The 26,946-nt window shown below is 41.5% G+C and overlaps 1 protein-coding gene across 4 annotated transcripts in view; it reads right to left on the bottom strand.

Annotated features, from left to right (window-relative positions):
• VPS13A (vacuolar protein sorting 13 homolog A) overlaps positions 1-26,946 on the bottom strand; it is a 339,425-nt gene that overhangs the window by 9,357 nt on the left and 303,122 nt on the right. For 3 of the 4 annotated variants that reach the window (XM_032790455.2, XM_075067294.1, XM_075067295.1), the window contains 3 exons: positions 26,816-26,939; positions 18,971-19,085; positions 468-553 (listed from right to left, as the gene is read on the bottom strand). In XM_032790455.2, the coding sequence (XP_032646346.1) occupies positions 468-553; positions 18,971-19,085; positions 26,816-26,939 (325 nt within the window). Of the gene's footprint in view, positions 1-467; positions 554-16,501; positions 16,662-18,970; positions 19,086-26,815; positions 26,940-26,946 lie in introns of those variants that run through there. The other variant, XM_032790457.2, reaches the window with a different exon arrangement.

The following is a 26,946-nucleotide window of genomic DNA, read 5'->3' as shown; positions in this document are numbered from 1 at the left end:
AGTATCTTTACTTAGATTCCAGTCTTGGAATGTGGTTTATACAGGTGGATCCCTGAGTCCATATAGAATCCCACTGTCGTCATCCTGACCAAATATTCAATTTATCTATCTCAGTTACAGAAAACATGAAAGGAAGTTAGTCATCCTTGGATTATAGAAGCTACACAAGTGAAGCATAGGATAATATATCCTTTGCCAAACTAGCAACGAAAGAGTCATAGATAATAGGATGTCAGACGCAATTTTTTTTCTCTCTCTACACACATATATATAAAACAAACACACAAAATCTCCATATATCCACAGGTGTGAACATATATGTATAATGTATATCTGCATATATCCACATATGTAAACACATACTTAATAAAATGATAAGAAACAGTTGTTTATCTAAAATAATTATCACTCCAACAGTTTGGTGATACATTTTAAAGTATTTGCTATTCAAAGAGAAAAGCCTTTACCATTTTGTTATCATTAACAAATCTGTATTATTAACCATGGCATGTGTAACGTATCTGAGTTTTGCAAATCTTCCATTTTCAATTTTCTGGAAGAAAAAGAGAAAAAGTGTTATAGCATTCCATAAAATATATTAATTCATTTATTTATTTCCTGTTTATAACTCAATTTCTAATCAGAATGAAAATGGCTTACTATAACTGAACACGACAGTGTACCTTCTATCCAATAAAGAGCTACCTACCAAAACAAATCAGAACGCAACTAAAATTTCTGTGACATTTTGCATTTGCCATGAAGATATGATCTTTAGACACAAGAGCTTTAGACAACTGTATGTGAAACTGATTTCTGTTAACACGGACAGGCAAATAAATGTAAGTTTCCCCTGGGATCAGCCCTGTCCAAAGCTGGATGCATTAGCAAGGTCTTGATTCCAAAACAGCTCTACAGAAGAATTTTGAACTCAATTTTTCCCATACTTACAGTGCACTGCAATATAATTAAAATTAATAGGAAAAAATAAATAGATTCCCAACATAACCATGCTATGATTCTTGGACTCTTTAAATTAGGATCAACTTGACTATCACTAACACATTAGAATCACTATCACTCGTAACTGAACTGAATTCAACTCTATAAAAGAATCCCAGATCATCTATAGGATCAGATTAACTTCAGGACACTTCTTAGGTACTGGAGGTCACATGATGGGCAGCATGCTTTTGCATTCTGTATGCATTTTCCATAACATACATACTCATTTACAGTAGTTTGTGAATACTGTAGCTGAATCTTCTCACTATTAATGAGTGAATTGTATTTAAAATGGCAAATCCATGATATCAGACTCTTCAGTTTTAAATGCTGAGGCTCTGTAAACTTAGTACTACTTGGCAGCTTCTGGAAGCCTGAACTTCAGAGGAATGAACAACTATATAAAAATGTAAAACAGGTTTCTCCTTCAGCTTCAACTCTGGCACAGCTCCTTTGCTTGCAGAGACAATGTTCCAAAAGCATTCTGCTTAGCCTAAGAAATTTGTTCTAATTTGGATCCTGTGCTGCTGGGAAATAAGGACAAGAGCTGTTTACTTTCTCTTTTTTCCATTAGAGCGCACACAAACATCCCCTTTGTATTACTGGGGTTTTCTTTTAATGGAAAATAGAACAGTTAACCAAAAAATAGTCCTTGAAATACTGTAGACACAGAAATTTCCAAAATCATTAGTAAGATTCATAGGTCAGTCCTCTCTCAAGTTAAAAGAATAGAGCCAAGAGGCCACTATTGATTATCACTTGAAACCACTGTTTATTTTTTATTACATTAATAAATAAAAAGTCCTACAGTGAGACTAAATATTTCTATTACAAGCAAGCAGAAGTGAAAAACATTTGACCTAACAGATTTTAAAAAATTATGTTTTCCTTTGTATACAGTAACTTAACAACTGGGATATTTCCCATCAGACAATATTTTTGATTTACAGACAAAACTCATGCAATTCAATCGACAATGAGAAAAATACATATGGACAATATACAATTCTGTGCACGAGAAACATTTAGAAGTTTCCATTAACTTATCAGTTATTACATTGGTTTAGAATTTTAGTGACTAATAAATTAATTATAAAATAACATCAGAACAATGAAAAGATGATCACCTAAATAAAAAGGCCTTCATTAACATTTGTTTATCCTTGTCAAGGTTCTAAGTTTATAACAGGAATTATTTTATTCAACAATCTTCCATAGCTGCACCTAAGAACTGGACAAAGGAAACATTTAATATATAATTTAAAATTAAAGAACTGAAAACTGAGTGCACACAGTCAATAACTCTTCAAATCCTGTGGTGAAATCCGGGCTCACTGAAGTCAATGGCAAAACTCTCACTGATTTTAATAGGGGCAGGATTTCATCCTCACGGTTTTCCTGATAAAACTAAATTATTCCTTCATAAAGATTTGAATTTTATATTCTTTAGTTGTCTACAGTACAGTTTCATTACACATTTCTAAAAAAAGCCTTGTCAACGTTGGTCAAGGAGACCGTTCTATAAACTTGTCAGAAACAAGAGACTTTAAAACACGTTTCTAAGTGAGCTTAGCCTTTATCCTAATGTGGGTGGAGTACAGAAGAAAGAGGGCAGAAGAGTTTTCATGTCCATTTGGGCACTGACTTCTTTTAGGAAAAAAGAAGTATTTTTTAAACACGCATTTAGTGAAGTATTAAAACCCCTATGTAAGCAAAGCAATTACAGCATTAACAAATTAGTTTGCTGAGGTAAACTCTACAGGGGGGTGCAAGGTTTACCTCAACCAGCTCACGTATTAAATGTACATCTTTTTACTTAACGTGGACATAGTTGTTGGTCTTTCCACTAAGACTATGTCTACACTACAAAGATAAGCTGACTTATGTTAGGTCGACTTACAGCCACACAGTAATTACTGCGGTGGCTGATGTCCCCATTACCCTCCTTCTGTCGGCGGTGCATGTCCTCACCAGGAGCATTTCCACTGACTGAAGAGAGGCAACGTGGGAGACTGAAATCCAGGGCTCTAAGCTCCCAGAAGCCCAGCTGCCCCCCCAGGGGATTCTCGCCTCCACGGTCCCAGCTGGAACTGGGGGAAAGTCTGGGCTTCTTGCGTCCAGTGGGGAGATCTGCAACGGGAGTCCAGCATGGAATGAGGACCCTAGGGGGAAGCAGGGCTCCCAGCAGGGAGCCCAGGAGGCAACCCAACCAGGAGCCTGGGCGACAGCCAAGCTTGGGACGGATTCCAGGCAGCAGCAGAGCCATGAAATTGACAATTATGACAGCCAATAGCCGATGTAAGGAATGCAGTGTCTACACAGACACTGTATCACCCTGACTACACTGACATAAGCCTTATGCCTCTCGTTGAGGTGGTTTTATTATGTGAGGGGAATTACATCAGCTGAGTTTTGTCGACAAAACTGTAGTGTAGACAAGGCCTAAGACTGTCATAATTGGACAATCAGTACCTATTAAGGTGATGATTTATGTGATGTGGATGCCTATCCACTGGAAACTGAACTGAGGCAACCAATTTGTTTCACAGAGTAGACCAAAAAGCTATCAGAGGACGTCAACTTATCTCCACTGACCCCACTTAAAATTAAACCCTTGCCTAAAAGGCTTCATTATCAGTCTTCCTCTTCCAGTTGGTAGGGTTGTTTTTTTTTTAAAACACTACTGACACAGATACATTAAAAGCAACATCACTCTACATTGAAAACTATTTTTGGTAAACGATCAGAAAATATGTAGGAAACAATCTATACTTGAAGAGGATAGATGAGATAACAGCTATTGGTCTTTTCCATTTCTATCTTTATGTCTAGTATCTTATAATTTCACTCACTTTTACAAAACTGCTGTGATTAACATTTTACTGGTGAGAATGCCATATTTAAATACAGTGGAAGGTTTCACTCTCAATACCGACATGCATGTATCTATTAAGAGGAAGAATGAGACGTTACAACATTTAAAAAAAAATCCCAATTTACCATTTTGATTCAAACTACGTATGAGAGATTCTATGGGTGCATGTTGGAGTAAAATATTAACAGAGGAAGGCTCCTGAAATAAACTCAACTGAACCTATTGAGGAAACAAATATTTATTTAAAGGTGTGTTCTGCATTATTCAGTTATAAATAGTTTGGAGGACGACAGTATCCCAGAACACTATGATAAAGTAAAACTCTTAGTGGTGGAAGAATAAGAACTCTCAATGATTGTTTCACAGCTTTAAAGAAACAAACACTGAAGAAACATTTGCTAATGTTAAAGAAACTTTCTGTAGTTCTTGGTCTGAAACTATTCAATATTTTCATTAATGACATGGAGAATGAAGTGGAGAGTATGCTTATAAAATTTGTAGATGACAGCAGGCTGGAAGGGATTGCAAGCACTTTGGAGGACAGAATTAGAATTCAAAACAACAATGACAAATTGGAAAATTGGTCGGAAATCAACCAGATGAAATTCAATAAATATAAGTATAAAGTACTACAGTTAGAAGGAAAAATCAAATGAACAGCTACAAAATGGGGAATAATGGGCAAGGTAGTAGTACCATTGAAAAGGATCTGAGGGTTATACAGCACAAATTGCATGAGAGTCACCAATGTGACACACTTGCAAAAAAAAAAAAAAAGCTAATATTCTGGGGCTCATTAACAGAAGTGTCATATATAAGACACAAGATACAATTGTCCCACTCTACTAGGCACTGGTGAAGTCTCAGCTGGAGTACTGTGTCCGATTTCAGGGGGACCACACTTTAGGAAAGATGTGGATAGACTAGAGAGAGTCCAGAGGAGAGCAACAAAAATGCTAAAATGTTTACAAAACCTATGAGGAAAGATTAAAATAAACTGGGCATGTTCAGTTTTGAGAAAAGACGACTGAGAAGGGACCTGATATCAGTTAAGAGCTACTATAAAGAGTATGGTGATCAACTGTTTTCCTCTCCACTGAAGATAAACTAAATCTCCCATGCTGCAGATTAAGCCTATCATGCCAGAAATTTTTTTTCTAACTATAAGTGTAGATAAGTTCTGGAATAGGCTTCAAGGGAAGTTGTGGAATTTTCATCATTGGAGTGCAGGGGACTGGACTAGATGACCTTGAGGCCCTATGATTCTATGAGATATGAGCCTTCTTGGGCAGCACAGGTGGTTGTTGCTGACTGAAAAGGAGTGGGGCAAGAGATGCAATTCTTAAAACCCAGGAGCCTGGGCATAATCTAAGTCCTGCTCTGAGAGTCTGGGGGATCCCCGGGGGGTGAAGATTCTAACTACTTATCTAACTACAAAAACTACAAACAGTAACTTTTAAATATTTACAGGAAAGAACATTGAAGAGAATCCGTTTTGGACACCAGAGGATTCCAACTCAGGTAATGGGTAGCAAGAAGGGATGGGAGAGGCGTTGGTTCGCACCACCTCTTATACTCTAAGTACGGAGGACAAGGAGACAAACTGCATAGAAGCGGCCCAATGGACATTACTTGCTAGAATTCTCTCTTCTCAGGCACATGGAGTACACAGTGGAATACCCACAGAAAAGCATTCGAAGAACCCGCCAATCTGAGCAAATGTTTCATTGATAAGATGTAAAAAGAGGACAAAAATTATCTGTGAAACTGGACCCCCAAAACAAGTAACTAAAAATCGAAGCACAGGTTCACTTCCCATTCTGTGCATCTTATTCTTGCTAGTAGCAGAGATTACCCATGCATATGAAGTTTCTGGCATATATGGTACCCCTGATTGGTAATGGGGGAGACACCACACACACACACACACACACACTCTTTTGGAGAGAGTGGTGCTACTCATAGTTCTGAAAGTAGGAGATGGAGTAAGAACAGAGGCAGCAAAACTGCACTTTACTGTCTCTCTGCAATGTACGGATTGGCACCTTGCAATTGCCAACAGTATGTGTAATGCCCAATCAGGAGCTGGCCCACATATATTTGAATGATTTAAGAGTCATCTTAATTGAGGCAAAATAGGGGCGGGGAAGGATGGGAAACCATAAAATTGCTAAAGATTAAATAGCAGTTGTGAATCTGTTAGGCCACACTTCTTTGCACTCAGCTAACCAGCCATGCTAGCCGAACATATTGAGAAGTATGCTACCTGACAATCTTCTCAGTTCCTCTCCTCATTCATCACTAATGGGTAATGCCTTCCACTTGCAGAATCTGGAAGTGGTCCAGTGTTGTTGCTGGAGACTCCAGAACTAAGCCCAGTCTTCAGCTCAGACCCCCAGAAGAGTTCTTCCAAAGCTGCAGAAATACCCCACCAACAGATTATTAGCATTAAGATAACTTGGTATCCTAATAATTTTAAGGTTATTTATATAAATGTCTGAGTCTCCCTTTAGAGAAAAAAATTCAAAAATTGTACTCTGGTCATTTACCAACTACTAGGGTGGGCTGAATGAGGAGTGAAGTTGGTAACAGAAAGAAAATTACTACGTAAGAAATTTGTCATTCTGCTGCACAGCTTTTCCTCCTCATATATCATGAATGGGAAATAACAAGCAATGAATCACAGAAGTAGGGGAGAGGATGAAAAGAGTCTTTATTATTATTATAGCAGAATAACAGCAAAGAGAAGTTCACCCCAAAAAGAAAGAGCTTTGTAATTTAACGTTACTTGGGAGCCCATCCAATAACACCTTCTTACCTACTTTGCAAATCTCCCTTGAGGCTCAAACTTTTTCCACATAATACCACCAGGGATCTTGTAGAGGGAGACTTGATTCTTTCTTTGTGAATAGTTTTCCAGATCTGCAGCGTGCCAAGTGGTGCAGGATTTTAACATATTACCCACAGCAATGTTGAGGCCCTAAATGCGCCGGCTTTTTGGATGGAATGAGATGAACCGAGTACAGTTGATGTGTGTACTCAATATGCTTGAGATGTATTTTTACAGTGCTAGGAATGCCAATTTATACCACAACGTTCCAAAGGGGTGCTAATGATTGGAACAAAATAATCGGAGGACCATTTCCCAGGAATTGTAGAAAGAATTTACATTGAACAGAAAGGTTTCTGGAGGTGTAAGAACAACATTTGATACGTAACAACAGTAACGTGGTTCTTGTATGGATACAGAAACCAATTCTATACCCTGTCTTTCAGAGGTAATACCAACTATAAAGGCCTGCAACCGACTAATCTGTCATTCTGAATAATCCTGAAACTTGATGATACTCAGCGGGAAGTCTGATGTGCCTGCCTAAAGAATGGTGCTATGGCAGTTACTACCTCCTGTAAGATGCTTGATTGTAGGACTCCAAGCAACCATTCTGTAAAAATTCTAGTGTAGCGCAGATCACTAGTTATATATTACTATTTGTACTGCAGTAGCATCTAGAGGTCAGGGCCCTACTGTGTAGGCTACTATACAAATAAAGAGACAGTCTGTGTCCCAGAAAGTTTTCTATTTCCCCCTTACACCAGAAATAATTTTGACCATCCCAATAAATGGAATTTCCTGATGCAATTCTGTTTGAATATTAAAAAGTACTGATCAATGAGGCTAATAGAGAAACCTTGCTGAACTACACACCTCTCTTCTGATGACCAGATTGTTAATTGTACGTTATCCAGGTCTGGATGAACAAGACAACCCTGCTTCAAGAAGTCTGGTGCTTTCTTCAGGTGGAATGAAGGTTTTATGGCTGTCTATCAACAGGGGACTAGGAGGATGATGTTGGCTCTCCCTTTTCCCTCTTTTCTATATCCTTTGTGTGAACAGTCTTAAAAATCAGCAGATTCTTCTGAGCCCAGGGCTTGATTTTCATTTCCAAAACCAAGTTTGACCTCTGGGACTAGCCCTTCCAAAACCCCAAAGTAAACAGTAATGTTTCAATCATAAACCTCTAATGGGAAGCAGGAGGCAATTCTTCTGTGACCATCACATATCTACCCACTACATGGTTTCTTGAGCCTTCTTCTAAAGTAACTGGTACTGGCAACTATCAGACAGGGTCCATATCTTTGAACATGGCACTGATTGGCATGTTGTCCATGAACAGATATAAATTCACAACCTGCAATGTGTATCTTGCTGTGATTAACAGCCATTTTTTAGGACTCTGAGTGCAGAGGGTAGATCAAAAGGAAGAGTTTTGTACAAGAATTATGAGCTCTCATACACAAATGCTCCTTTTGTCTTTGTCATGGTGAGAATTTTGTTAGATTGAGAAGAAAATATATATAGGTTTTCTTGGGAGCTGCTTCTCCAGAATTTTAACTCTGATTGGGGAATAGTCCCTTCTTGAACACTCTTGATGTTGACTATGCTGGCTTTGATAGTGAGAGTACAGGTCTCTCTGCTATCTCAGTTACTCCGCTGATTTTTCTGTTTCCCTGAATAGTTCCTCATCTGTAAATTTGCATGCCCAAGATATCGGTTTAGAATGACCCTATTGCTAACGTGACTTCCTTGTAACTACTGAATTAGGAACCATTGCTCTTGTGACAAGTCACATCAAGTGATTTGACCAGAACAGAACCAAAGGCCCCTCATTCCAAATCTTTGTCTGAATGGTTATAGCTGAGGCACTAAAATTGCTGTGCAATATGTCTTCACTCTTATTCTCCCTGGGGTCTTTTGGAAGAAAGTCACACCTTCAGAATGGAAGGAACTATGTCTTCCACTGGTGGGAATCCTGCTGCAACAACCTCAGGTTCACAGAACTTCTGAAATTTCTTTATGTTTAACTCTTTTTTTGGATGGTGTGTTTGTGGTACTTCCCCTGGCTGTGTATGGGGAGAGGCAGCACACTACACATCATGGTGTGGGAACCCATCAACCAACGAGGGGTACTGGTACAGATACCCTGATTATGGGAACAGCTTGCTACACATCCCCAAGCATCTGAAAGGATGCCTGCCTGCTTTCTCATGCGGGCTAGGTCCACTTTCAGACTGACTTAGTATCACTGAGAGTAATACTCTGAGTGAAGCAGGGGCATTTTGAACACAGAAAGGGATTTCTCACTAACCTCCCTGTGTTCCCATTATAGTGCAGCTGTCAAGGAAATAGGTACTCATGTGCCTCCCTTCTGATCAGTGTCTGGAATGCTTGTGACGTTTTAATGCAAGCTAGCTAATGGAAAGTGGGAAGGGTGGAGAGAGAGACATCCCTTCCCACTCATCAGACTAAGCACCTTTCCCTGGCAGAGTACGGATTTGTGGGCTGAAAGCCAGACCGGCACAAGATCCATTTGACTGCAACCTGAAGCAGGGTTTCACAGGAGAAACATGCTTCTCTGCCCACACATACTGCAGGGTGGGAAAGAGCCTGACAGAGTGGCATTGTAAAACAGCCCCTCTGAGGAGAAAAACCCCAGTAAAAATTCCCCCTCTCACCCCAAGGGTTAGAAGGCAAAGGAGAAAGCCTTTAAACCACAATTTTTACATGGTTTACTCATTAACAATACATATTGGTAGTTTACAAAGGAGACACTTGCTTCTGTTTTTTCAGGACCTGAAGCCTCTGGAATTTATCAGACTTACCCCTCATTGCTTGTTCAGGGGTTCTTCTCTCTGTGGGACTCTTCAAGCTCCTTGTTGAACCTCCCATGGTTGAGTCATGGCTTCAAGCCAGGGTCAAGGATCTTCACACTTCTCCCACTCAAAACCCAAGGACCTGGCAGAGTGAGGGTTAGCAGCTTGTGGCAGCAGGGCAGCAGAAGCTTGCCTTCTCAAGCTCATATCCTGGCAGAGCCAGGGTCAATGGTTTCTGGCAGAAGGTCATAGCTTGCCCTCTAAGCATTCTGAAAAGCTGCCTAAACATCTCAGAGTTGGCTTGATGCTTGTACGGCTTCTCTGCTGCCGCAATGAAGGAGAGAGGAACCAAACCAGAGGCCTAATTCCTCACCTCAGAAAAGACAGAGAGGAGCTAAAATCTGAAATGAAGTCATTATTTCATGAAAACTAATGAAAAAAATTAAACTTATAAAACAAAATGCTCATGAGAAACTGAACAGCCATTGTCCTGCAGCTGGAGGCAGAAAATCTGGTGGCTAGGAAGCACTTAGTCTTGGAGACCCCAGCAACAAAGGATCACCTCTGAATTCCACAGGTGAAAGTATTTTAGTGATGAATGAGAGAAGCTGTGCTATAGTAAATAGTTACAATATAGTAAACAAGTTAATTAAATGCACAGCAAGGCTTAATCCATGTTTATGTAGTCTGGTAACTTTAACTGTCTAAAGTAAGTCTTAGTAGTACCAAGTAAAAATCCTTTGCCACGCTCATATCAAGCTGTTATAGCAACTAGAATATAGATTCCCTGTATAAACACAATCAGAAATCCTTCATGACATTTGTTTAAATGAATGACATCATAAGTGTGACAAGTGTTCCTAAAGCCTTAACAAACAAAACAAAAATAAAAAATTGGTGAACAGAATTTGCTACTCCAAGCTAAATTATAGCAATAGCAGCATGTTTCTGTTTCTGCTTTACTTGTGCAAACACAACTGCTAACTTCAGTAGGAGATTTTGGGTGTATAAAGAATAGAGATCAGGGCATAACCGTGTTTATATTTGATACTGTTATTTATCTATCATAATGTTTGTTTCTGAGTGTTTGGAGAAAAATAGTAGCTCTGCTAGCATCAGGCTACGTCAATCTGTTGTAACTTGCTCTAAGCATGGAGTATTCCTTTTCCATCTACAGCCCTATTCAGAACAGGCTATTTGCGGTGGGAGCAGGTGAAACATCCAAACACAAATACAATTTTTTCCTGATTTGATAAGAACAGTGCTTTAAAAAGTGCACTTATGGTCAGAAAAAGTGATATTTTAAAAATGGTTCCATATTTTATATATATAGAGAGAGACAGGGTAGGGTAGAAAGGTAATATCTTTTACTGGGCCAACTTCTGTTGGTGAGAGAGACAAGCTTTCGAGTTACACATAACCTGAGAAAGAACTCTGTGCAACTCAAATGCTGGTCTCTCTCACCAACAGAAGTTGATCTAATAAACCAACATGTCTACAACACTACACACATACACACACACACCCCTCTCTGCTTTTTACTATTCTTAGTACTGCAGAACCAACAGAACTATAGGAGACTGAGCAGAATTCTTTACAGGATCAGTTTATACTGATTAACATCCAAATTCAGAATCTTTGCCTCGAGATGTCAAGTGGTATTTGTCTCAAATGCACATTAACTATACACCTCTAATACTCTGACTGCATCAGGAATACTAGTGATAACATAAGAACACACAAAATGCTATACTGGGAAGACAACTGGTCCATCTAGCCCAGTATCCTCTTTCTGACAGTGGTTGGTGCCAGATGCTTCACAGGAGATGAACAGAACACAGCAATTATCAAGTCATCCATCCTGTTGTCCAGTCCCAGCTTCTGGCAGTTGGAAGTTTAGGGACATCTGGAACATGAGGTTGTGCCCCTGACAATCTTGGCTAATAGCCATTGATGGACCTATCCTCCATGAACTTATCTAATTATTTTTTTGAACCCAGTTATATTTTTCGTCTTCACAACGTCCCATGGCAATGGAGTTCCATAGATTGACCATGCGTTGTGTGAAGAAGTACTTCCTTTTGTTTGTTTAAAATCATATTAATTTCATCAGGTAACCCCTAGTTTTTGTGTATGTGAAGGGGCAAATAACATTTCCCTATTCACTTTCACCACACCATTCATGATTTTATAGACTTCTATTATATTGCCCGTACTCATTTCTTTTCTAAACTGAAAGGTCCCAGGCTTTCGACTCTCTCCTTGTATAGAAGCTGTTCCATACCACTCATCATTGTTGCACCTCTCAGCGCCTTTCCATTTCTAATATATCTTTTTTTGAGATGAGGCAACCATAATTGTACACAGTATTCAAGAAGTGGACATGAACATATGAGCCAGAACCATCACAATTTAGAAGAAACGTTACTTACTTTAACTGCGCTTCTTTAAGATGTGATGCAGATTTGTGTTCCACTTAGGTGTGTGCACACCCAGAGAACCAGAGGCAGCAAATTTTGTCTTGCAGTACCTGTAGGTGGTGACGGTGGTTACTTGTGCTCATAGTCCCTCCCTTCGCTATATGAGGCAGTGATGTCTCGACACTCTTGAGTTCCTTCGCACTGAATGCCCAGATACTAGAGTCCGATGCAAAGGGGATGGAGGGTGGATCATGGAATATATGTCTGCATCACATCTTGAAGCAGCACAGGTACAGTAAGTAACTGTTTCTTCTTCTTCGAGCAGATGCAGCCATGTATTCCACTTTGGTGACTCATAAGAAGTATCCACAGAAAATGGGGCTTGGAGTCTATCTAAACAAGGATTACAGGACTGCCCTCCAAAAGTCTGCATCAGCTCTGGAAGATGCCGTAATAGCATAATGGTTCCTAAATACATGTATCGACAACTACAGGGCACCCCTGCAAATGTCCAATACTGTGATGTCACCAAGAAATGCTATTGATTTAGGTTGCACTCTCGCAGAATGAGCTCGCACCTGCTCAGAAGGTGTAGTCAAAGCTCTTAAATACGCATGATTGATAAAGGATGTTACAATCCGCATATGACACCAACAGGTGAGATGAAGCATAAAACGGTTTAGTTCTGTCCAGATAGAAAGTTAGACATCATCTCACATCTAATGTATGGAGATGCTGCTGATCTAGAGGTGAATGTAGCTTAGGAAAGAACACAGAGAAGTGACAATCCTGGTACCCATGGCTCACCATGGACAGACCCCGATGTGGACTAGGTGATGGAGAGAGAGAGAAGAAAGAACCCAACCCTGACACCAAGGAATGTTGGGTTTCGAGGGATAAAGGTGGAGGCAGTCTTGAGGGTGTGAGTAATAGTTCTAACTCATGTCACCCAGAAAGAGGCAGGGACTGGTACAGATGGTTGAAACGATACCTCTGGAATTGAAGATGCTTCTGTTGTTCCCAGTGCCAAGAGCGGTACTGATCCTGAAGTCAGCGGCAATACCTAAGTAGCTAACAGTGTTGAAGTGGAAGGTGGTGAGTACCGCCACAGTAACATCAGCAGTGCAGAATGGAGGGTACCAAGGAGTTTCCCAGACCCACTTCCACGGATTGCGGAAGGGAAACATCAAGGTGTGGTGCTGACAGATCCAAAGGTTCAGCAGCTCACCCAGCCAGCAAGGATATAAACAACGTAGTCCCAGCAAAGTCCTGGACCAAAGGAGAGACTGGGATAGAAAGGTGGAAGAAGTCCATTGCTGCCTGATATGCTGGAGTGGAAACAGCCAGTGCCAGCATCCAGTGGTACTGGACTCAATGGACGTTCTGGGGCTGGAACAGGAGTTGACAGTACAGGAACTCTGACCTCCCTGAGTGGTAGTGGGGAGCAGTTAGAGGAACCTGCTCCATCCTGCACACCAGCATTAACACTGTGCCAGTTCTGGAGGAGGCAGAAGAGTCGCCACAAGACCTGGAGTGATCATGATTGGTCTTATGAGACCTTTTCCTCAGTGCACTTGATGGGGAGCAGCTCCCTCCATTTCTTCGCCAGAGTCTGGTTCCGCAGCACAAAATGGAAGCACTCTCAGAACCTGATGACAGCCTCCGATCCGACGCAGGCTTCAGTGCCAAGGCAGGCCACAGGGCCTGTCTGAGAAGGTGCTGCTTTAGGTGAAGGTCCCTAGCCACCTGAGTTCATTTTGTAAACAATTTACAAATTGAATCCTAGTGAGGGCTTCACCAGGGATATAGTTAACTAAATCTAACTAACACGAAGGGGACTAACTATACAGAACTACAAAAAGTCACTACGAGTTAGAGAGAGATTGTGAGCTTAAGAACCACCTGGAGTTACAACTCCAGCTACGGGCAGTAAGAAAGAACTGTGGGGTGTCGAGGTGGTGCTGCTTCATATAGCCAGGGGAGGGGCAATGAGCATGAAGAAGGCGTGCTGCTTTGTACAGATACCGCTAAGCAAAATTCTCCAGCTCTGGAGTGCTGGGTGTGCACACACCTAGATGTGGAATATGTGGCTGAATTTCCTCAAAAAAGAAAAGGACCTGACTTTTAGTTCCTATACTTATAAACGGAGCCAATTTGATATGAAATCACCGAGTCACAAGAAACATGGAACTCAATGACATTTTTACAGTTAATTTGCACAGTTGAATTAAAAGCGAACACTTATTTCCATTTATTTAAAGGTGTGTCTCACTATGAAGGAAATAAAACTGAGATTCCCTGATTTAGCACGTATGCCACTATCAAGTGAAGTGGAAGTCGGACCTAAAGCAAAAATAGAAGGAACTATACTAAAAAAGCCAATTATACATGCTAAAAATGCACAAAAAGAAAAAAAAAATGTCAGATGTTGAATTTAAAGCTACAGTTTAGCAGCAATAAATTTAATAAAGCATAATGGGAATGTTAAATACTATAGTTGACCTTTTCAGAAGGAAGAACTTAAAACTATTTCCCCTTTTAGGCACAACATGAATTTTTTCAGGTTAAAGAATGAACTCTTTTTCCTCTACTTTCTTCAAATACAGTATATTATAATATAAATGTATGTCTGATATACTACCATATTCTTCCTGCAGAATCTCAAGGCAGTAATAAAATGCAATTTTTTCTCTAAACCATTTTTGTGGTATTTCCCTTGAAGAGTCCAATATTGTAGAAAAACCAGAAGTGTGAAGTACATAATGATCTTCTGCATCAGTAGTTCCCTTTGAAATGAGTTTTCAAATCAAGTTTCCTCACTATTATCTGGGGTTTCAATGTCTATCCCTCCACCCACTGCCCAAGAGCGCAAACTGAGCAACAGTTTCTAAAGCTGGGGTCGACCACCTTTCAGAAGTGCTGTGCCGAGTCTTCATTTATTCACTCTAATTTAAGGTTTCGCATGCCAGTAATACATTTTAATGTTTTTAGAAGGTCTCTTTCTAAAGTCTATAATATATAACTAAACTATTGTTGTATGTAAAGTAAATAAGGTTTTTAAAATGTTTAAGAAGATTCATTTAAAATTAAATTAAAATGCAGAGCCCCTGAACTGGTGGCCAGGACCCGGGCAGTGAGAGTGCCACTGAAAAATCAGCTCGCGTGCTGCCTTCGGCACCCATGCCATAGGTTGCCTACCCCTGTTCTAAAGCATATGAAGTAGCAACAGCATGAAAATCAGGATGAGCAGTCTGAACTGTAAGGTAGTTCTCCCATCAGAAGCTGCAAGAAAACAACAGGATGCACTGGGGGAGGCTGACTCTTTTGATAAATATGATAAGGTTTTAGTTGGCACTAAAGAGTGAAGGTTTTTTTGGGATAATCCTCTTGCCGATATTTGAATAAACAGTTGGTTTGCACAACACATACTACTAGACAAACGTATTCTCAATGCTTTTATAATGCCCCCTTGCCACTTAATACTTAAATTTAGATGTATAGAAGATCAACTGGTTTAGAGAAAAATATGCAAGCTGACTAGTAAGTAAAGAAATGTAAACAAACACTTACTTGTCAAAGAAACAAAGAACATTTAACAATGACAACTGAAAATTTGCAATCTAATACTGTACTGTGTATTGCCTTTTGTTATTTTGTGTTCTGCATTTTCCACCTAGTTTAATGAGGAGCTGTATGTTTTATACATGTTACTATACAGAATAACGTACAAGACTAAAACCAGTACGGCCATATTCCCAAAATGCATTTACATAATAATTTTTGGAGTAAATGACAGTATAAATGCATTCTAAAAAGAATGCTTCACTTTATACGAAGAACCAAATCTTCTAAGCTGACAACAAAGGATTTTAGGAGGATCCACATTTTACTGAAAAATTCAACATGTGTAAACTAAAATCAGTGTTTAAGAACCAGTTACCTTGAAAATGAAATGATGAATGAAAAATCAAAATGATTACATGAATTTTAATAAAAGTTTTTTTAAACTAACCTTTCTAGGGCAATCATAGCAATATTCTATAATCTTATTTTTTCACATAATCCAATTCTGGGAAATGTGAGTGATGATGTTGGAACAGAACAGATGAATCGATTTTTTTAGATAAACTTTAAACAAGTTTATTGCTATTGAAAGAAAGTCAGACAAAATATTTTTGAAATATCAAATAAATAGAATGCAAAATATTCAACAGCATTTTTAATATCAATAAGCACAGTACAGCTCAAAAAGATTACACTGAATGTGTGTATATTATAAAGGCATCTTAGCTAACAAATGATGATTTAAAATTAAAAAAATATTAAACAAAACTCTGAGGAAAATAGAAAAAAAGATTAATTATAATTTATGGAAATTTGCCTGCAACAATATCATTAAATCAGAGTATAACATTAGCTCCTGTCAACTTAGTACATAAATATATTTAATATATTTTAATTTCTCTGCTTAAATATGATCATTTTGTTTGCCTATATTTTTGTACAACTTTTAAAGACAAAAATTAAAATAAAAAAGTTACTTTCTATGGCAGTCATGGCAGCAACAACATTTAATAGTATAAACTAAGAGTCCAATTAACGTGACAAAAACTCATGCATTTGTAATGGTGCATATTTTCCTAACTGTCATTATCATCATCATCACTACTATTGTGATTCTTAGTCCATTCCCTGTAGGCCTGTCTTTTCTGCAAGCATGATAAGGAAAGAAAAAAAGCATAAGTGTTAGTTTACGCTGGCAAGTTAGTTAGTTTTTAAAAAGCAGACAAATTCTGAAATGGCTTCTGAATTCAGGATACAATAGAAGGGTTCCAATCTCCTGTTAATGGAGCCATACACCTGTCTATAATAATCAGCAAATGAATCACCAAAGATTTATTAAAGCCTAATCCTGAAACTTGCTGCCCACTGGAAGAATACTGCACTTGCACGAAGACCCAACGATTTCAGTAGGGCTCTGCATAAGCATAGGGATCTGCCTGCAAGATTAGAACTTTAATGTGTAAATCCTATTGCATAAAAGGAACATGCTTAAGGTGACTATTGCATTTCTCTGAAGATTCAAGTCACTTGAATGCGAATGGGCATCAGAATATTCTCTAAGGTATAGGATGATAACCTAAATACACTCCTCATTTTATCCTATTATTTAATTTAAAAAACAGAACCATTAGAGGAAAAAAAATCTTCTATTTCTCTATCTTTTTTTCCATTTGAAAAATTGTGATGGGATTGTACTCATCTAGACAGCACAAAAAGTAGAATCACACATCTTGAATCAAGCTATCAGTCAGTGCCTCCAGGGTCCTCTCAAAACTACTAATCTGCTCACAAATTAACGTTATCATCTAATCCAAACACTTGCAAAATTAACATAGAGCATAAACAATACAAAATAATTATATAATTTGTAGTCAAGGAGTTGGACTTAGTCTTGTTAGCATTCTGCTTCACTAGCATGGCATGAAATATCAAAGGGGAAATACATCAAGAACCCTACTGTCTTATCAGAAAGAGGAAGTATAGTGACTAGACCTTTTTGTGCTGTTTATCAGTAGCAGTTTTTAATGGTTTGCCAGTTAAAGCTGTGCTGTTTGTTAGTACGTATTTTGCAAGATAATAGCACAGGAAATATAAACTGCATCATGAGAGAACCAAGTAAGATTATAGCCCTTAGTGTTAGAGGATCTTCAAAGAATGTTGAAGAGGAACTCCATAGTAAGATATAATATTAACTCAGTTTAGCAGTTTCAATTTTAGAATACTTTGATTCAGAAAAGCATCCTTTAGTAGGAGGCAGTAGAGAAAATACAGCAGAATACACAGAAACAGATAGACCCTAATTTCATATAAATGACGCACTATGCAGCATCTCAAAATATGTTCTAAGTGAAACAAAAACCCTACCTAGGTAACAAATACTTTTGAAAATGTTTGGCTACATAACTTCCCATGCATCTTGTACAAGGCGACCTACTCTTTCTCAAATTCATCTCTGGATCTCAGGAATTCCAGCACACTGCTAGGGTATTGAAGAGAAATCTCTAATAGAAGGCTTTCATATATATATTAGAACATCCTATCTGCCGTCTCCAATTTGCATTCAACTAGCAGTTATTGATTTTGTCATTTCCCAGATGTGAATATTTTTAAAATTCAGTTTCTATGATAATGAAAGAAAATTAGATTATAGGAATTTTCCATCTTATTTATGGACATACTGTCAAATCAGTTCAAAGTACTTTAACTCTAATGTAGAATTATCTATTAACTTTCCATTAAAGGTGGTTAAAGTAAAATAGGAAGCATCTCAAATTATTAAAATATCACACTATTAAAAAATGTGTGAACTAACTAACAGCAGCTCAGCTCATCTAATAAAAAGTTACAAGTCTAGATTTTTGGATATGAACAACGCTACAGTTAAAAATTACTGAAATGCTTTTAACTGAAGCAGTGTGATATAAATGTAGTTACAGTCCATGTATCTCAAATACAAATTTCTGCAAAAACATTACTTTCACATTTTTAATTAAAAAACACAGTGGTTGCTGAAGAGTTTAATCAATTAAAATTCAGGCAAAAATATCATTGTGCTTTAACTTTATCTAAATGCACAATATAAAAAAAGTTACTAAAAGAAAAACTATGCTTACCGCAGCTGTTGTAACAAAACTAAAAAGCCTAAAACACACGCACACAAGCGTTTATCTTATTTAAGTCACTTTGGCAACATATGCACAATTAAGGATGTTGTGATATAAATTATACTGCAAGTTCTCTCTGAAAGGGCATGTGTTAGCTGCCTTTCTATAAAATCTTGCAAGACTGGCCATAAAACCCATGCAATGAAGATACAAATGAGACTACATGTTACTAAATATCAAAAATGTACTGGCAGGGGACATAAAATCAGTAAAAATTCTGCAAAAAGTGATTTAGGCTTTTTCCTCCCCAATATGCAAGTTTATATCAAATTATGTTTCAGTTGCTTCACCTGTAACATCTGACTTCCAGTCCCATCCCTTAACCTGTAAGGTCTAATAACGCCATCTTCACAAAAGAAACGAGGTGGGCGCAGACTCGTCACATCATCAGATGAATCTGTAGCTCTGAAAACAAAGCAGCAAATTCAAAATATGTTACATATTTAGCACAGACCTTGGTATACTTTTAAAATACCGTATTTTCAAAAAGGTCCCAAAGTTATTCTATATAAATATTTAAAATACTGATAAAATGACATATTTGCTCTTGGTCTATGTAAATTACATGCAATTTTCAGTTTGATTATTGAGGCACACGTAGCTATAGTAACTGGACAAGTGTAATCTTCACTGACTAGTCAGGGTGCCTTTTATTATTTAGACTAATCATACACATTACACATACTATGGCTTCAATGGCAAAGACTTATGCACATGCTTATTGTTAAATCAATGGGACTACATAAATACTGTGTATAAATGTGTGTGCATATTTATGTTACTGATTTATGGAACACAAGGCTAAACAAGTAGGTATTTATTTACAAGCAGGACTCTGTAGAAAATGATTATATGGTAAATGAATGTCTGCAAAATTCCTCTCATTGAAATTTTCATATAAAAGAATCCTGTGCTAATGTTCTTTCTTCAACTTTGCTTCACATTCTGTGTTTTCTCCACAAAGGAACTTTAAAAAAAGAGCAAGCGGCAGTGGGGAGGGTAGTGGTATGAAGGAGAAACAATGGTCCAGATGCAGGAGAGCAGCAAGGCCAGTACAGTCCATAAATATGATCAACAGCATGAGCTTTCACTTATAACTGAGGAGGTCTAGAGAAAGAAAGATGGATCGAACTTTAATAATAACTTTTAACCTGTCTCCCCCCTTGAGGGCACTGTCTGGCATCCACAAATTTGTGCCCAAGCAATTTTTGAAAATTTAGTGCTACATATGCAAATATAAACAAGTGTATATTACTATGAGATTGTTTTATTGCTATATCAGTTGTTTATTCTTTTATTCCCTAACTTTTGTGCACTGAAGTTTATAAACTAAATGTTGCATTAATATAATTTAAAAAAACATTATGATGTAGCCATATATTTTAAGCATATAATTTATATATATGGAATGTTTTAGACACTTTAAAATAATTATTCAGACTACTTTTTCATTCCTCCTCTTGTAATGCAAGATGTGTTTAGTTACCATAAATCTAAACAGTAGAGATCTCTTAGGGAGCCTCCCTCCTTCTAACATAGTATTTTTTTATGACTAGTAAGAGAACAATTTTAGGAAGCTGCAAGTTTCGTCTTTCCACCGGATGAAAAATCAGTTTCTAGGCCTTTAAGATGTGTGATATTAGAATTTAAAGTAGTAACATTTTTAAGTTTAAAAATTTTTTATTGGTGCCACAATGAATATTGTTTGTTCTGCCTATCAGGACAGTGTAATTTTAAGGGAAAAGATGGTAATGTTTCTCTGACAGGTTCTCTTTTAAAACAGGGACCTGCTTGAAATAAGTCCTAGGAAGATGGAATAGTGAGAAAAGAAACATTTAAAGGTATAATATAACAGGTCAATTTATCAAATGGCTTTGCATGCACACTTTTTATATGTAGTGATTACAATCAAGAGGTGGTCTTTTCTATTAATAACAGTTAGTTTTAAAAGTAGGGCTATTCAACCACAGATTAAACTGCTCTAGGTCAGTTACATTTGGAGACTAAGCTATTTAAAATATAAATATTTAACATTTAAAATATTTTCTCCTACTTCTTTGTCCATTGCAGTGCAAGGTAATTTAGATTCAGTTTTTGTAAGGCTTGGGATCACTGAGTATGAGTTTCACAATATTCAGTCACAGCTCTGTTTAGCAGAAGTGCTGGGACTATCTCACTTTAAACAGGAAGGGAGAGTAACTTGACAATGCCAGTCAGTTCTTGAATTCCCTTTCACGGCTTCTGCATACATTAACCTTCTGATCAACCCACAAAGTTCATGTCTTCTTTTGAGCATTTTGGGCCAGGCTGAGAGACTGGGGTTCACAGAAAGAGTTTTGATTATGAGGCTTTAGGTAGTTATTTTAAGCCAATAACAGCTGAAGTGACTTGATATTGTGGTTTTAGTTATTCTACAGGACCTTTAACAATTTGGAAAGATGTTTGTTATCAATATAAAAAATAAACTGATTATGAAAATATGGTTACTCACCTTTTTGTAACTGTTGTTCTTCGAGATGTGTTGTTTATGTCCATTCCACGCAGGTGTGTGTGCGTCACGTGCACGCCAGCCGAAGATTTTCCCAAAGCAGCGTCCGTAGTGTCGGCCCTAGCGCCCCATGGAATGGCTCCTCCATGGGACCCTATATAGGGGCCTGCTGACCCTCCGCCCCCTCAGTTCCTTCTTGCCGGCATTCCAACAGAGGGGCAGGAGGGTGGGTATTGGAATGGACATGAACACCACATCTTGAAGAACAACAGTTACAAAAAGGCGAGTAACTGTTTTTTCTTCTTCGATTGCTCATGTGCATTCCAAGCAGGTGACTCACAAGCCTGAGTTTAGGTGGTGGAGTGGAAGTTCACTGCCGACTGGAGCACCGCCCTGCTGAAGGCTGCATCGTTTGTAGCCTGGTGCATGATGGCATAGTGTGACATGAATGTGTGGATTGAGGACCATGTGGCAGCCCTGCATATCTCCTGTGTTGGGACCTGAGCCAGGAATGCTGCGGCAGAGGCCTGTGCCTTTGTGGAGTGGCTGTGATTGGCGGGGCAGGCACCTTGGCCTGATTGTAGCATTCTCGGATGCGAGCCTTGATCCATGAGGAGATACGCTGTGAAGAGACGAGGAGCCCCGTCATCCTGTGGGCCACAGCTACAAAGAGTTGGGTTGATTTCCTGAACGGTTTAGTTCATTCAATATAGAATGCTAGGGCCCTGCGAACGTCCAGGGAATGCAGCCTACACTCTGCGTTGGAGGAGTGTGGCTTAGGGTAGAACACTGGGAGAAAAATGTCCTGACCCATGTGGAATTGGGAGCCCACCATCAAAAGGAACGCCAGGTGTGGCCTGAGTTGGACTTTGTCTCTGTGGAAGACCGTGTATGGAGGCTCAGATGTCAGCACTCTGAGCTCCAATGGGCCCTCCTGGCTGAGGTGATGGCCACGAGGAATGCGACCTTATAGGAGAGATACAGCAAAGAGCACGTACCCAGCGGCTCGAAAGGCCCTTGGGGAAGCAACAAACCAATGGGTCTATGAAGACCAAACGATCTTCAGCTCCTGGGTGGAACGCAGAGATGGCCGCCAAATGGACCCGAACCGAAGAGAGGGAAAGTCCCCGCTGTCTCAACTGGAGTAAGTAATCAAGGACGAGAAGGATCAGGGCGAGCAATGGAGCTTGTCCCTGCTGTTCACCCCAGATGGAAAAACGTTTCCACTTGGCCATGTGGCACTGGTGGAAGGTTTTCTGCTACTGAGAAGGACTTGCCTGACCTGCTGCGAGCACTACATTTCCACTGGGTTTAGCCATGGAGCATCTAGGCTGTGAGGTGGAGTGACTCCATGTCCGGGTGGCAGAGGTGGCCCTGATCCTGTGTTATCAGGTCTGGGAGTAGGGGCAATGTGAGGGGTGCCTATATCGACATGTGCAGCAGCGACGTGTACCAATGCTGGCACGGCCACACCAGCGCTATCAGTATGACGTGACCGTGATCCCTGTGTATCTCGAGGAGTACAATGGGGATCGGAGAGAAGGCGTAAAGCAGGCCGCATTTCCACGAGAGGAGGAAGACATCCGTTAGAGACCCTGGACTGCGCCCCATGAGGGAGCAGAACCTTCGACACTTCCTGCTGTCCCTCGAGGCAAACAGGTCTATCTGGGGATAACCCCAGAGACGGAAGATTGAGCGTGCCACGTCTTGGTGAAGGGATCACTCGTGACCATGGAATGAGCAGCTGAGGGTTGTCCGCCAGTCTGTTCTGCACCCCCGGGAGGTAGGATGCCATTAGGTGAATTGCCTTCTATACACAAAAGTCCCATAACATGAGGGTTTCCCGGCACAGGGGAGAGGAGCGTGCACCCCCGTTTGTTGATATAGAACATCGCCGAGGTATTGTCCATGAGCACTGCAACGCACTTACCCGCCAATTGAGATTTGAAAGTGAGGCAGGCAAGGCAGACAGCCCATAGCTCCCTGACGTTGATGTGTAGGGAGAGGTCCTCTGGGGACCAAAGGCCTTGAGTCCTGAGATTCCTGAGATGCGCCCTCCACCCCAGATCCGACATTTCTGTCACCAAGGAAAGGCTGGCTGAGGGCTGGCAAAGGGTACTCCCAGACAGACCATACGTTGGTCGGGTCACCACTGGAGGGAATCCAGCACCACTTGGGGAAGCGTCACCACTGAGTCCAGCACGTCCCTGGTTGGTTGGTACACAGTCGCTAACCTGGACTAAGGAGGGCGCAGCCTGAGCCTGGCGTGGCTCACCACATAGATGTACGTAGCCATATGTTCCAGTAACTTGAGGCAGTTCCTCTCTGTGATGGTCCGGAAACGGCGGAGATTGAGGATGATGTCGGACATAGACCAAAACCTGGCCTTCAGTAGGAATGCTCTGGCCTGCGTCAAGTCCAGAACTGCCCCTATGAACTCTATCCATTGGACAGGAGACAGGGTAGACTTTTTCAAAGGAGATCAAGCTCAAGGAAGGTCTGTCTGATAAAGACCACCTGAGCCTCCACCTGTGCCTTGGAGTGGCCCTTGATGAGCCAATCGTCCAGGTAGGGAAACACCTGAATTCTGTGCTTGCACAGGAACACTGCTACAACTGTCATGCACTTCGTGAAGACCCCTGGGGCCGTTGACAGGCCGAAAAGCAAGACTGCGAACTGGAGATGGGCGTTGCCCACTATGAACCTGAGATAATGTCTATGCAACGGGGAGGAGAATTGGATAGAATATCCCCTCTCTACTGTGCAGAGCACCCAACTGTCCGATGTGATTCGGGACCAGGCACGACAGAAGGGGGACAGACGTGACGAAAATGTAGGGTTGGTAGGATCCAGCTTCCAGACTGGTAGGTCGTCCTCGGCCGCAACATCAAATTTGGGGTATAGGCCCCAACGGAGGCCGTGGTTGGCCGGACAACTGACTGGAGGGCTGTTGTTGCCTCCTTCTGCTGTTTCTGCTTCGCCTACACGAGGGTTCCGGACGTTACTGGGGCTGGTACGGCCGTGGAACTGGCTGTGGCCTCAATTGCCTGCGTTGGGTGGCTGGGGTGTGCAGGCCTAGTGAGCGTAAGGTAGCCCTTGAGTCCTTTAGGCTATGGAGCCTCTTGTCCGTCTTCTCAGAGAAGAGCATGGGCCCCTCGAAGGGGAGGTCCTGGATGGTCTGCTGGACCTCATGTGGAAGGCCTGAGACCTGAAGCCAGGCTCCCCGCCGCATGACCAGCCCAGTTGCCACCGTGCAGGAGGCTTCATCCGCTGCATCCAGGGCTGCTTGGAGGGATGCCCGGGAAATTAGCTTCTCTTCCTCTACCAAAGCAGAAAATTCTGTTTGATTCCTGGGGGAGGAGTTCAGCGAACTTGGACAAGGCTGAGCACATGTTATGGCCATACTGGCTCACTACTGCCTCTTGGTTGGCTATACGTAGTTGCAGACCCCCCGTTGAGTATACCTTTCTACCAAAGATGTCCAACTTCTTGGCCTCCCTGTTCTTCAACGTAGACCATTGGAAACCCTGATGCTCCCTTTGGTTGGCCGCATCCACAACCAGAGAGTCTGGGGGAGGGTGGGTATATGGCCTTTGGAGGGTAGAAAGTAGTACCTCTCTGTCTTTTTGGCCATGGGGCCAACAAAGCTGGCATCTGCAACAAGGTGTGGGACATATCAGCTACAGTTCTGATCAATGGTAGGGCAACCCTAGACGGCCCGAGGGGGCCAGGATGTCCAGCATCGGATCTATATCCACCTCAATCTCCTCCACTTGGATCACCAGGCTCTGAGTGGCATGCTTAAGTAGCTGCTGAAGCACCTGCTTGTCCTCTAGGGACGGTGCCGCTGAAGTTCCCACAACCGCCTCATCCGGAGAGGAAGAGGAGATGATCACCTGCAAAGGACCTTCCTCTGTACCCTCAGCCTCTGCAGGGTTCTGCGGCACACAGTACTCTGGTTGCGCAGCCGGTGTGGATGTAGGATGCACTGAATGACGAGACGTGCTGGGCAGTGCCTGTGGCATCAGAAACATGGTCCCCGTCAGTGCCGGTGTCTGACTAGGCGGTGCAGGGTTCCGTTGAGACACACTCCTGTCGGACAGTGGTGCCGGTGCTGGAGGCATTTGCCCCAGAGCCACCAATGTCAAGCAGACCAACTTAGACCTGGAGCATGGGCTGTGCACCTGTCCCAGGGACCGATGGTAGGCCCAGGGAGTCTAGACCGGCCACTGAGAGGGTGGCTGCCATTGTTGCTGCCACTGCGCTGGGTAAGGTTGTTGGCTTGCCTGAGAAGCCAACCTCCTGCTCCTTAATCTACTGGAGCAGTAGAATTCCGCCTGAGTCCAAGGTCTCCGAATAGGAGGACTGAGGGGGAGCAGTACCCACTGTTGCCAGGGAGGTGTCTCTGTGCCGATGCAGCACAGGGTGGGGACTGGGGTGACATCATGGCCAGCTTGCCCGTTGATTGGATCGGGTGTCGGGCTGTATCTTGCAGCTCTTTCCACCAGTGTGGGGAGGCCAGCACCGGGAGGCTTAATAAGTCAGAGGCAGCCTCAAACACCTCCGGCATCAATGGGGCACGCACATCCTCGCTGAAGTCCAGGGATTTGGACCGGTCCAGACTCGACCGCACTGCCACCGGGGTGGGAGTCAACGGGACCTTGGGAGGGTGCGGTTGTGGCTCGGCTAGTCCCACTGCAGTCGTGGATGCCACCGGCCTTTTAAGGTCCTGGTGGGGTGATCGGTTCCTCACTGGCCTCTTCTTTTTCGCGGCACCGTAGATGGTGATCGGTGCTGCATGGAGGCTGATTTTCTATGTCCCGAGTCTGTCCGGTGCCAGGAATTAGAGGTCTTAGACTGGGCCTCCTGTCTTGTTAGTGGTGCCGGAGCGCTGCGCACCAAGGATGAGGTGCTGGGCGCTGGATTGGCAGGCTCAGGGTCTGAGTGTGGCCATAAAGCCGCCTCCATCAGGAGCACTCTGAATCTCTGCTCTCTGTCCTTGAAAGTCCTGGGACGGAATCTCCTGCAGATACTGCACTGGTGTCTTTGGTGGTTCTCCCCAAGGCACCTCAGGCAGGACGAGTGCAGGTCACTCTTTGGCATGAACTTCCCACAGTCCTTGCGGAGCTTAAACCCGGGGAACCCAGGCATGCCCCAGCGGGGCAAAGAGTACTTTGGGGGAGGTAAGCCCCCCAACAACTATTAACTATCTACAACTAACACTAACTCTCAACTATGAGAGAGGAAACAACTATATACACTTAGACAAGACACTGCAAGGCTTGCTGCAAGAGTGAGCAAAGTTCCAGCTAGCCGTCATCAGCGGTAAGAAGGAACTGAGCAGATGGAGGGTTGGTGGGCCCCTACATAGGGTGCCATGGAGGCGCCACTCCAGGGGGCGCCAGGGCTGACCCTGCAGACGCTGCTAAGGGAAAATCTTCTCGCTGGTGCTTGGAATGCACATGAACAATCACTTGAAGAAGAACTATTTATCTGAAGCATCTGTGCCACTGGAGACAAATGATTAGTTGAAAGCTCCTGAAAAAGTACTAAGGCACAATTACAGAATATATTCATTTTAGCATCAGTACTAGTCTTTCATGATATTTGCTATTCTGTTTTTATTCTATTCTATTCTATATTGTACCTTTTAATACCCTGAAATGTGCTGCTTGCCATGTCTATGATTCCTCCTGTGGGCCTGGCTACTGCTCCCACTAAACCTTTCCCAACACCTTTGAAGAAACCAGCTGCTCCTTCTTTTTGGGCTCCTAGAAA

The sequence above is a fragment of the Chelonoidis abingdonii genome, chromosome 6, assembly GCF_003597395.2.
Source record: "Chelonoidis abingdonii isolate Lonesome George chromosome 6, CheloAbing_2.0, whole genome shotgun sequence".
Lineage (NCBI taxonomy): Eukaryota > Metazoa > Chordata > Testudines > Testudinidae > Chelonoidis > Chelonoidis abingdonii.
Note: the sequence above shows the minus strand (reverse complement) of the source record. Positions and strands in the feature narration are given on the sequence as shown.